This window comes from Pan paniscus, chromosome 8 (assembly GCF_029289425.2).
Source record: "Pan paniscus chromosome 8, NHGRI_mPanPan1-v2.0_pri, whole genome shotgun sequence".
NCBI classification, from domain to species: domain Eukaryota; kingdom Metazoa; phylum Chordata; class Mammalia; order Primates; family Hominidae; genus Pan; species Pan paniscus.
In genome coordinates, this window is record NC_073257.2 from 82,247,485 (window position 1) to 82,260,306 (window position 12,822).

General features: G+C 47.5%; 2 protein-coding genes across 3 annotated transcripts in view; one reads left to right on the forward strand and one right to left on the reverse strand.

Annotated features, from left to right (window-relative positions):
• Positions 1 to 12,822, forward strand: part of LOC100974647 (core histone macro-H2A.2) — a 59,599-nt gene that overhangs the window by 41,692 nt on the left and 5,085 nt on the right. Inside the window, exons 6-7 of the mRNA XM_034930745.3 lie at positions 1,295 to 1,394; positions 5,851 to 5,940. Of these exons, the coding sequence (XP_034786636.1) occupies positions 1,295 to 1,394; positions 5,851 to 5,940 (190 nt within the window). The remainder of the gene's footprint in view (positions 1 to 1,294; positions 1,395 to 5,850; positions 5,941 to 12,822) is intronic.
• The window catches only part of AIFM2 (apoptosis inducing factor mitochondria associated 2), a 77,171-nt gene that overhangs the window by 38,296 nt on the left and 26,053 nt on the right, over positions 1 to 12,822 (reverse strand). The window contains exon 10 of one of the 2 annotated variants that reach the window (XM_034930744.3): positions 1,420 to 5,262. The exons of the other annotated variant lie outside the window; for it this stretch is intronic. The gene's annotated coding sequence lies outside the window, so the exon portion shown is untranslated. Of the gene's footprint in view, positions 1 to 1,419; positions 5,263 to 12,822 lie in introns of those variants that run through there. 2 annotated transcript variants of the gene reach the window in all.

The following is a 12,822-nucleotide window of genomic DNA, read 5'->3' on the forward strand; positions in this document are numbered from 1 at the left end:
TGCATTTGAACAGTCTTCAGCAACACAACAGCAGCCCAACCAGACATGCAAATAATTCATTCCTACAAGTGTAAAGTTTACTGAGCAGACAATTTATCTACCAAGTCAACTGGGGCTGAAATAAGACACCCAAGGAAAGAGTCAGTTAATCATATCTCTGGTAGCTGAATGTTTCCATCTTGACAACACAGTAAGCCTCCATTCAAAGAATTGGGAAGAGTATGTTCTAAGAAGAGCATCGGTGTGGCTGGTTGCTAATTCGTCACTGATGAAAGCAGGGAAACAAAGAGGTGGAATTTATGTCCCCTCTCTGGCCTGTTCACTGTTACATGACGATTAGCTTTCTCTCACTTAGCTAAGGGAACATAAAGGTCTTGCTCACATGGGCCAACAATAGAGAATGCCCTCCATTCCACTCTACTATGAACACATAGGATAGCAATTCCCAATGGTAGCCCCAAGACTGTGGTCTCCAAAGGGCAAGAGAGCCAGACACCGCCAGGTCAGAATCCCAGAGCCCATTACTTCTCTCCAGCAAGGTTATTGGCTTCAGAGCCCTGCCCCACAAATTTTGTGTTCTTCTAGGGAGAATGCAGGATGCTGAGGGGAGAAGAGAGAGCAAGCCCTGGGCTTCCTTGCAGGAGCTGCTCAGAAGATACATCACTGAAAACTAAGGCCACCAGGGTTGGGAACCAAAGGCATGAGCTGTAAGGGAAAGAAACAAAGGAGAGGGGGCCAGGTGTGGTGGCTCACGCCTGTAATCCCAGCACTTTGGGAGGCCGAGGCGGGTGGATCAAGAGGTCGGGAGATCAAGATCATCCTGGCTAACACGATGAAACTCCGTCTCTACTAAAAATACAAAAAATTAGCTGGGCATGGTGGCGGGCGCCTGTAGTCCCAGCTACTCAGGAGGCTGAGGCAGGAGAATGGCATGAACCTGGGAGGCGGAGCTTGCAGTGAGCCGAGATTGCGCCACTGCACTCCAGCCTGGGAGACAGAGTGAGACTCCGTCTCAAAAAAAAAAAAAAAGAGAGAGGGGAGGCCCTGTTCCAGGGAAGAAGAAATGGATTTGTTGCATGCTGCCAGCCCCAGAGTGGAAAGCAAATCCACTGAGCTCAAAGAGCTTGTTGCAAGCCAAACACCTGGGAAACTGGAGGTTGTCACTCTCTATACAGCCCCTATGTTGACATTGGGTATGAATAATTAAAGAGAATTAATGAATGCAAGTAAAATATGAGATTTTTCAACAGAATTTTATCTTTTCCACATTCACCACCTTTTCTTCCTAATGCAGCTGTCCTTAACCCAGAGTGACATCAGCCATATTGGCTCCATGAGAGTGGAGGGCATTGTCCACCCAACCACAGCCGAAATTGACCTCAAAGAAGATATAGGTAAGGTCCTGAGACTTCAGTAGAAGTGCCATAGAATAGGCCACTGTTCAGGCAAGTTCTTGTGAAGCTGATCATTGTCAACTGGCTATCCCTCCACTGGGGTCCCATGTCAAGCTCTGTCTTTATGTGTAGTTGAACAGTTTCACTAGAGAGAAGCTAACTTTGTTTTAATTCTGCATATATTTTTGAAATTTTTATTGGGGTATTGTGTAAAAGCAAATCATGAGCATAGAGCTTGATGAATTTTTCTCAAAGTGAACCCCACTTTGCAACCAGCACCAAGATCCTGAAGCAGACCCTTACCAGCACCCCAGAAGTCTCCCTCAGCCCCACTCCCAGTCAGTATTTCCTCCAAGGGTAACCACTGTCCTTTCTTATCAAAGCAGAGATGGGTTTCATCTGTCTTGAATTTTGTAAAAATGAAATCTTGTCCTCTTCTGGGTCCGACTCCTTTTGCTCAACTTAGTATTGTGAAATCTATCCATGTCGTTGAGTATGCTTGTATTCATTCATTTTCCTTGCTCTGTAGTATTACACTCTATAAATATATGACAGTTTATTGATCTATTCTACCACTGATGACATTTGGGGTAGTTTCCAGTTTGAGCTATAGTGAATAGTGCTACTATAAATATTGTTGTACATGTTTACATATATCGTAAGCTTAAATATTGAGAGTGCTATTGATAAAAGGGAAATGGACATCTAGAAAAAAATTAGGTTGTCCATTAAGCTATGAGCATTGAGTTATTTTTGCCTGTGGTTTGCCACCTGTCCCACGAGTAGCAGAGGGAGCTGTTAATAGCCAGGGTGGAGGAGCTTGGGAGGGTAAGCTGTTATGGGCGCTGGAAATAACAGCATGCTAACAGTCCCCATCCCATCCATTTTTACCAAGCAGAACTGCCTTAAACTGTCCACGGAAAGGGTAAAGTGAGCAAAGAAGGGGCTTTGTCTCTAGGGTACAGGGCTTGCCTGTGAGGGAGGCAATTTAAGGTAGATGCTAGTAGTTCAGCCCTGGGTGGTAGCACCAGGGGCCCCAGGCAGCTGGGCTCACTCAGGGCTTCCTCCTGGCATCAGAGGCCACTTGCTGTGCTGAAAAGGAGATAGGACAGCCCTGGGAAGAGTCAGCATTACAGAGAAACAGGTCTCCTTCCACTCTCCATGGAAGGACGCCCTCTAGTAGCCTTCATCTGGAGCTCTTTTAATAGGTGTCCTGCCTCTCACTGACACATTGCAGTGTTCCTACTTCACACATTTCTATACTAATGAAATTTTTATGTCAGAAAAATAATATGCTTCTTTTTTTTAATTGGCATGGTGGCAGAGTAGAAAGAGCACCGGTCTGGGAGCAAAAATTCACGCTCAGATCCCAGCAGTGGATTCTAAGGCCAACCGCTTCAGGGTCTTGGGAGGAGAAATGGGCTAAAGGCAGTCAGGTGGTTAAGAGGGCAGGTTCCAGGTTGGCTTGCCTGGACTGTCCCAGCTTTTCTGAATTGCTTCCTAGCTGTGTGACCTTTGGCAGGTTTCTAAACCTCCCTGAACCTCCGTTTCCTCCTCTGTAAGGGAGGATAGCAATAGTACCTGTCCCATAGGGGTGCTGTGATGGGGCTTAGCACAGTGCTGGGCTCCTAGGCAGTTAGTCATTGACAGTTGTTTTATTGCTGCTGTGTTAGGAGGAGTCCCTCCCGTTACGATTCCATTTTCCACCACCATCACCCAAACTAACCATCCCAGCAGCCAAGGCCCTGCCTTACTCTTTTCAAAACATTATGTTATTATGAGAAAAGTCAAGCATACACAAAAAATAACAGAAAAGTATAATGAAACCCTATGCAATCAGATGCAATAATCACCACCCATGGCCACCTTTGTTTCAGCTCTTACCCCCTCCACATACTTCCAGACATCATTTTATCTATGAATATTTCACAATGACTTCTAACAGATAAGGGCTGTTTACTAACAACACAGCCACAATACATTATTGTACCTTTAAAAAGATAGCAATATCAACAAATTACCAGTGTTCCAATTCCAGTTACATCATAAATGTCAAGTTTCTTAAACATTTGTTTAAACCAGGCACAGTGGCACACTCCTGTAGTCCCAGCTACTTGGGAAGCTGAGGCAGGAGGATCGCTTGAGCCCAGGAGTTTGAGACCAGCCTGGACAATATAGTGGGACCCTCATCTCTTATAAAAAAGGGGGGCCCGAGTACGGTGGCTCACACCTGTAATCCCAGCACTTTGGGAGGCTAAGGTGGGCGGACCACTTGAGCTCAGAAGTTCCAGATCAACCTGGGCACATGGCAAAACCCCATCTCTACAAAAAATACAAAAATTAGCCAGGCTTGGTGGCATATGCCTGTGCTCCCAGCTAAGGTGGGAGGCTGGGGTGGGAGGATCACTTAAGCCCAGGAGTTCTAGGCTGCAGTGAACTGTGATCATGCCACTACACTCCAGCCTGGGCCACAGAGTGCACAGAGTGAGACCATGTCAAGAAATTAAGAAAGGAAAGAAAGAAAAAGAGAGAGAGAGAGAGAGGGAGGGAGGGAAAGAAAAAGAGAGAAAGAGAGAGAGGGAGAGAGACAGAGAGAGAAAGGAAGGAAGGGAAGGTAGAGAAGGAAGGAGGGAGGGAAGGAGGGGGAGAGGGAGAGAGAAAGGAAGAAAGGAAAGAAAGAAAATTTGTTTATTTGATTTTGGATCCAAATCAGTCCACGCACTGCAGTTGGTTGATGAGTCTCTTATACCATAGGTTCCTCCTTCATCTCTTTCTTATTTCTTTGCAATTCATTTGTTGAGGAAGCTGGGCCATTTGTCCTATAGGGTTTCATGCAGTCCGGATTTTGTTGATTATATCCTCCTGGCATCATAAAACATGTTTCTTTGCTTTTTTATAACTTGGTGGTTGGATCTAGAGGTTTCATGAGGTGTAGGTTCGAAAACTTTGCCAAGACTCCTTGGTCAGCGGGGAGCGCTCGTGCCCGAGGAGGCGCGTCGTGCCTGGTTGTCTGTATTGGTGTGATGCTGGTGGCCATTGATGCCTCTTCTCTAGATTCCGCCATTTGTTAGGAGTTGCAAAGCTGTGGTATTCTCATTCTAGCATTGCTCCTTTCCTTCTTGGGAATGCTTCTGTAGAGAGAAACTACCTCTCTCCAGGATGCTTTTTTCTTAAAAGGCTTCAGTGAGGAGGGTGGATTCCCCTTGCCTTCTGCACATTCCCATTTGGCCCTTGACCTGAATGCAGAGGGCGCCAGTGTAGACCTAGTCCTCTGCTTCTCAACATGAACTGGCTACCAGCTTCAGTTACCCGGCCTTCTCCAGGCTTCTGGACCCAATAGATCAACAGTGTCCAGGGATCTGGGGGCCAGAAAGGAGTCTCAGAGGTACTGGGTATAATGCACAATCACCATTTCTCAGTTGCATCATGGAAACCCAAGAACATTAACAAAGAAAACCCCTCTGCACGCCCTCCCCCAGTGGACAGTGACCACTGGAATAGACACTTGTCCTAAACCAGCTGCACAGTGTACTGTGGCTGTCCACATATACTTGAGGCTCGAGTGTGGAGTGGGGAAGCATCAGCACCCAGGCTCTGGGGAAGACCATGAACTGAACCATAATAATAATGATGATTCATAAAGAGAGAGCTGAGACTTGCCGCAGACATCCAGATCACCAAGTTCATTCGAAGATGAAAACATCTGAAAAATGCCTCCTCTGCTGCCCCAAAGCTGCCGTCATCCCAGTCTGGACAAAACACCCATGTCATCTCAGAGACATGAGAGCTGGATGCACTGGTGCACACCGACAGGGTTTCTGTGGGGTCAGAGGTGGTGTCCTGTCATCTCCCAGGGGTTCCACTTGGCCTGTGTAGAAGTAAGAGCTGAGGTAGGAAAAAAAAGAAAGAGTGGGGCATTCCCCTAACATCAAAGGTTCAGGGCATCTCCCGGCAGGAAAGTCCTTAGAGATTAGCCTCTCTGCATTTCTCCATTGCAAACTGAGCACCGGGTTGGGGGAACAACATGCCAGGCTGCCCTGGGCCTCTGTCTGTCCTTTGACTCAAGCACGTACAGTATGTTGATGGCACTGTGATGGGACCAGGACTTCAGAGCTCTCCACATGAGTACTAAACCTGTGGGACACAACACTAGAATCTCAGTTTTTTGTTGTTTTGTTTTTAAATCATCTACAAGACTCAAGCCATGAGACCGCTTTATGGCCAAATCACCCCTTAAAAGATCCTTGGTAAAAGCTTGCCAATCTAAGTCTGCTAGACTGAGGCCCAGAGTCCCCTGCCTCCCCTGACCACTGGCAAACCAGGATAACAATTGGGAAGTTCAATTCCTAGTTTCTAACAGTGCTTTTGTTTTCTCCTGGCCTACTACAAATATGTCAAACAGTGTAATTAGATTGAAAAAACAACCACAGTGGCTTCCCATTGCTCTCCTTTGCAGGTAAAGCCTTGGAAAAGGCTGGGGGAAAAGAGTTCTTGGAAACGGTAAAAGAGCTTCGCAAATCCCAAGGCCCTTTGGAAGTCGCCGAAGGTAAGTGTGGAACTAGGCTCCTGTCACCAGCATGGCCTCACCCTCCTCTCTGGAGTCTCCAGCCTCACGTGCCTCATGCCTATTCAGCTTATGAGTCAAAGTATGCCATAACTAATCAGAAAGCTGTTTTAGCATCTCAGGTAATTTGGGCAGGCCCATAGAGATCCTTTCAGATGTCCTGGGGACTCCAATATGTTTGAATAATTCAAGTCAGTTTGCATCAGATCCCCCAAAATGGTCTAGAGCCATTGGGTGAACTTTGCATGTGTGTGATAAAATACACATACCATAGGACTTACCACTGGAACTATGTTTTGTTCTTTTTTTTTTTTCTTTTGAGAAAGAGTCTCACTCTGTCGCCCAGGCTGGAGTGTAGTGGCATGATCTCAGCTCACTGCAACCTCTGCCTCCCAAGTTCAAACGATTCTTGCGCCTTAGCCTCCCGAGTTGCTGGAATTACAGGCCCATGCCACCATGCCTGGCTAGTGTTTGTATTTTTAGTAGAGATGGGGTTTTGCCATGTTGGCCAGGCTGGTCTCAAAGTCCTAACCTCAAGTGATCCACCCGCCTTGGTCTCCCAAAGTGCTGGGATTACAGACATAAGCCACCACACCCGGCCGCTGGAACTATTTTAAAGCATATAAGTCAGTGGCATTAAGTACTTTTACAGTGTTGTGCAGCCATCACCACCACCTAGTCCAGAGCTTTGATATCACCTCACAAAGAAACCCTGTTGGGTTGATCGGACTCAACACCAGGTCATGGGGGTGACAAAGTCCAGCGGAGTCAAAGGAATGAGAAAAGATAGTTTGAGAGAGAAAGTGGGTCCAGGGGGCTGTCACTAATGTGTGGAGGTTGTGAAGGCCCCGAGCTCTGGAAGCCCAGGCTATTTATTGGTGATCAGACAAAGAAACAGGTGATGAGGATGTGGGGGTCGAAAGGGCAAGCGCATGATCTACAGCTGTGACAGTTTAGCATTTCCTTTGAAGCATTTGGAACATATTCTGCTACTTGAGATAATGGAGAGCAGGTTCTTTTAACTCAAGATACAATCGATCCTGGGAGAGCAAGGAGCAAGAAGCCAGCAAGTCTAGACACATTCAGAGCCACGAGCCCTGGATTCTATCCAAGCCACGAGGGGTTTTATGCCCTGGGCTTAGATTATGGTGTGTCAGGGTGGCCTTCCACCCTTTGGCACAGAGCTTGGTGTTCCAAAGGCCACAAGGGGTTTTCGAATCTGGACCCCGGACATGTTCCAAGACTCTTTTACATTATGTCAGACATGCAAGCCCTGCCTCAGCTTCTCTCAACACTTAGCTTTTCCCCCAACAAACCCCCTAACCATTAAACAGTCATGCCCAGTGCCCCGTCAGGCCCTGGCAAGCACTAATCTACTTTCTGTCTCTACGGATTTGCCTATTCTGGACATTTCATATAAATGGGATCATGCAATATATGACTTTTCTGTCTGGCTTCTCTCACTTAACATTTTTTTCAAAGTTCATCCATACTGTAGCATGGGTCAGTACTTATTCCTTTTCATGGCTGAATAATATTCCATTTTGTTTAACCATTCATTTACTGATGGACATTTGGGCTGTTTCCGCCTTTGGTGATTGTGAATAGAGCTGCAGTGAACATCTGTGCACAAGTTTTTTTTTAACATCTCTTGTCCAGGATATTGGGCAACTTTTTGACAGGTGGATTCAACCTCAGATCCATGTTCCCACCCACACGACTCCCAATCAGTTCACTCCTTGTACCCTTAGTCAGTGCCAAGTGCCGCAGGGCTTCAGAGGAAAATAAAACCCACCACTGCCCTCAGATGCATAATTGGGGCACAGAGCAGGAGCCACGACCTCAGTGTAGGGGAGCGTGGGAGGACTGCAGTGAGGCTGTGAGACCCCTTGGGGGTGGGACACAGAGGGCAATAGGAGCACTGCATGCGAGAAGACGCGTGTCTTACGTGAGCAGGGAGTCTTGGGTCAGCACGTGAGAGGAGAGAAACAGCAGCCAAGATGAGTCTGGGCCTGTGGGCTGTGTGAAGGGGTCTGGATCTGACCCTACATGGACATGAGGGCACTTGGAAGTTTAAGCAGGGGGCTGTCCAGATTAGACTTGATTGTTATAAAAGTAGGGCCCAGGCACTGTGGCTCATGCGTGTAATCCCAGCACTTTGGGAGGCTGAGGCAGGCGGATCACAAGGACAGGAGTTCAAGACCAGTTTGACCAACATGGTGAAACCCCGTCTCTACTAAAAATACAAAAATTAGCCAGGCATGGTGGCGCATGCCTGTAATCCCAAGCTACTCAGAGGCTGAAGCAGGAGAATCACTTGAACCTGGGAAGTGGAGGTTGCAGTGAGCCAAGATCGTGCCACTGCACTCCAGCCTGGGCAACAGAGAAAGATTCTGTCTCAAAAAAAAGAAGAAAAGAAAAAAGTAATGGGGGCTTCCAGTCCAGAAAGAACAAGAGCCCACACTTTAAATCTCTACCCACTACTCCCCACAGGCAAAGCAGTAATAGATGCAGTGTCTCTTTAAAAACCCTAAGAGCCACACTCAAATATAAGATAAGCCTCCATGTAGACAGAGACAGGAGGGCTGCAGCAGCACCTGCAGGAGGCTGCCGCCCCAGGCCTGGGCTCCAGGTCTATAAGATGCAGAGTCGCTTCACTTTATACAGAGTATAAAGAGGGCCAGAGCCAGACTCACTGCCCAAAGCAAGGGGCTGCATGAGACTCTCGCGGCCTTTACAAGAAGCCAAAGCTCTAGCCACCACCCAGGGCTACAACTTCTATAAAAATCTGTCTTTCTAGGGTAGCAGAAGGGAGAAGAGAGCCCCTCACCCAAGCCCAGGGCCACATTGCCCACCGACTCAATGTTTGGCTCTACCACATCCCCGATATAACCATGAGACCAAGCCCCAACTCAGTCATCTAAGACGGCATCAGGACTGGGGGCCTGGGTGTGGGGAAGGTTCCCCAGAAACTGCCTGATAGGGTGCAAAGGAGAGGAAAAATAGCTGCTCTACACAGAATGAGAAGCTCCAACACACTTCTTTTTTAAATTATTTTTTAAATAGAGATGGGTTCTTGCTATGTTGCCCAGGCTGATCTTGAACTGCTGGGCTTAAGTGATCCTCCTGCCTCAGCCTCCCAAAATGCTAGGATTACAGGTGGGAGCCACCGTGCCCAGCACCAACACACTTCTAAACAGAGTTCCAAAGGCAGAAATAGAAAGTAGAAAAGCATTATTTAAGGAGATCGTAGCTGAGAATTTTCTAGGATGAAGCATGAGCCCTTAAGCTGAAAATATCAAGCAAAATACATGAAAATAAATCCAAAACCTGGAGTGTTGTGGTAAAGCCTTAGAAATTGAAAAATCAAAAGAAACCTTCAAAGTAACCCGAGAGGAGAGGCAGATCATTTGTAAAGAAATGATGGCTCTTCTACTGACAGCAGACTTCTCATCAGCAAAAAAAAAAGATGTGTAGAAACAGGAAAGAAATACCTTCAAAGCACTGAAGGGAAAAAAAAACTGTCAACCAAGAATTCCACATTTTGCTACACTGTCATTCAAGAATGAGGACAAAAGATGTACAATTTCAGACGTGCAGAAGTTGAGAGGCAGCAATCCAGACACTAGCTGGAAAGAATACAAAAGTCTGCACCAAGGAAATAGACATGAACCTGGAAGGAAGGAGAGGGCTACAGGACACAATTTTGAGCTAAGACATTGGTGCAAATATGTTAGGTGTAAGAAGCCATGGCCTGGGGCCAGTGAGTGTTAGCACCCTGGGAAAAATGGAGAAGGGGAGATGGTTCGCCACTGTCTAACACCACATTGCATTTCATTTAAAAACACCATCAGTTGTTAAGATATACTCTTATTGTATGTAACATTAAGAAAAATTAAATTTCCAAAATAAAGTGTCTAATAGGAGGCCCCACATAAAGCTGGGGCACATTAGTATAACAGCAAGCAAGACATGAACCCACCACGCAGAAAGGAGGAGCAAATATCTTGACCTTGGCATCCAGTGGACAGAGAGGAAAAAAAAAAAAAAAAGCCTCACTAAAGAATTTGGCCAGGCATGGTGGCTCACGCCTGTAATCAAAGCACTTTGAGAGGCAGAGGCGGGTGGCTCACCTGAGGTCGGGAGTTTGAGACCAGCCTGACCAACATGGAGAAACCCTGTCTAGTAAAAATAGAAAAATTAGCTGGGCGTGGTGGTGGGTGCCTGTAATCCCAGCTACTTGGGAGGCTGAGGCAGGAGAATCACTTGAACCCGGAAGGCAGAGGTTGCAGTGAGCCAAGATCACGCTATTGCACTCCAGCCTGGGTGGCAAGAGTGAAACTCTGTGTCTAAAAAAAAGAAAAAGAATTTGAACCGCAAGCCAGTGCTCCTGAAGATTTGCAGCCAGATCCAGTGCAGCTCAAAACCTGAGGCAGAGAAGAGAGTGAGACATAGCCTTAGTTTGGTAGTGTCCCCAGGTGACATAGAAGGAAATGTAATTTCTTTCTGGAAGAACTCAGCTCCAGGCTGACAGCAGTTCTAAGATGCTTCCTGATTTCAACAATATTAAAATGTTTAAACAAAAAAAAAGTGCATCTTAACATGGTTAAAACAGACCAACTGCAGTGCAGGCCCACCCTGTGGCAGGGGGTCAGGGAGGGTGGATCAAGAAAATATTTCAGGTGCAGAGTCAGTGAGAGGCAGCGATGCTGCATGTTCAGGGAGGCAGAAGCTGGAGCTAGGTAAGTCCAGGGTTTCCAGGGCTGAGCAAACTGATGAAAAGTCAGGACTTTCATTCATTTGTTGAATATTGGAGCACCTGCCTGCCAGTGACTGTGGCAGGAGCCAGGCAGCAGCAAGGAATACAAAAGTGCTTCAGTGAAGATGTCATCTGGGGCAGAACCAGTTCACGTTAAGCATCTACGGTGTGTGCTGTCGGGCGCAGGCATCGGGATGTGGATGTGATTGTAGGCCCTGAACACTCCTGAATTTTACAACCAGGCGGGGACCCCAGGGTAACACAGTACATCACTTAGCACAGCTGGCTGCTGAATTGCATGGCAGAGGCCCGGAGAGAATGGGCGAGGGAGTCAGGGACAAAGGAGGATAGCCAAGTGTGGAGACAGAGGTGCAGCCAGACCCATGTGTGCAGTGGACTGAGCCCACTGGCTGGAGGACGACTGGGCATCCAGAAAGAGCAAGAAATGGATAGACTCCAAGGGGAGAGGGGCCGACCATGAAGGGAGCCTGGGAGGACTGCAGTAAGGCCAGGGGGCAATCAGGAGCAGTTGCAGATTCTGAGTTTAAATGTGGAGTTTAAGGACCTTGGCTCCAGCAACCGTGTGGAGGATGGTTTGGCAGACAGAGGGCTGGGGCCCGAAGACCATCAAGAAAGCTGTATTGGATGAGGGTGGGGGTGGAGTTGGGGTGAAAATGAAGCACATGGGCCTGAAATGAGACAAGGCAGAGGAAACTGATGGTGTCTGCAGTGACAAAGAGGGAAAAAGGGGAATCGGGTTTCAGGAGTGAATGGCCATTTTACTGGGCACGTGTTAGCCCTGGGGCCCCAGAAAGGTCATGAGGTGCAGGTCCCTGTTGAAAGCTAAGGAGGAAAATGGCTTGCAGATGGCTGCTTAGGAGGTGGGGCTGCAGCAGAGAGAAGAGCACTGGGCCCAGACACGCAGGAAGAAGAGAGGCCATTGTGGGAAACTGAGGTGCTGTTAAAAGAAAACCCACAGTGTCACGGAAACCAGGCATCAGCAGTAGCAGCCTCTCAGCAGGACAAGGGGCCAACCTAGAGTCCCCTTTTGCTGTGGTGACTCCCAAGAACTGTGATGGCTCACCTGGGGGAAGGTTCTAGAAGCTCCCAGCAGCAGCACTGCCACCCTCAGAATGCAGGTCTTCACCAGGCAACATCACATTAGGTAAGAGAATGCCCCTAGTCATTATGTGGATAGGTGCTTATACCAAATACCAGGGTCACAACCCTTGAAATAACTTGACCCTCATCCTTGACACCTCTGGAGAACATTACAAAGCATTATGGCTACAAGCTGTGTTATTCATTTCCAGTTGCCATGAACATACTTTGTTTTGGACTGAAATGTCATCGTGCACTACCCTGAAAGTCATTTTTTACTTGATTGGATGTTTGACATTGCCAATAGGAACATATTCCTTTTATTTAAAAATGACTTTTGGCTGGGTGCAGTATAATCCTAGCACTCTGGGAGACCGAGGTGGGTGGATCACTTGAGGTCTGGAGTTCAAGACCAACCTGGCCAACATGGTGAAACCCCATCTCTACTAAAAATACAAAAAATTAGCCGGGCATGGTGGCGGGTGCCTGTAATCCCAGCCACTTGGGAAGCTGAGGCAGGAGAATTGAATCGCTTGAACCCGAGAGGCAGAGGTTGCAGTGAGCTGTGATCGAGCCACTGCACTCCAGCCTGGGCAACAGAGGGGCATCCTGTCTCAAAAAAAAAAAAAAAAGACTTTACATTAGAGGAATACCATTCTGCTAGTAACATGATTATACTTTTAAGATATATGAAATAAATCAGCCATGACTGTAACAAGCCAAACTCTGTCCGGCATACAATAGCAGCCAGGTGCTCGGGAAGATGGCACCATGCAGGCAAGGCCCATCTCCAGGGTCCTTGGTTCTCAGCAGAGCAGCCTCCAGTTTTAGGGGCATCATTGTTCAGTCCAAAGAGGGACACTCTGCTTCTGGTGCACAAATATACGTGGTCGTAGAGTCAGCACGCATGGCGGGCCCCTACCCAGGGCCTCGGTGTATTGTGTGGCCTGGGTCCTGCACTCAGGCGTTCACGTGTGATGACACTGAGCCCCGTCTAGGCACTG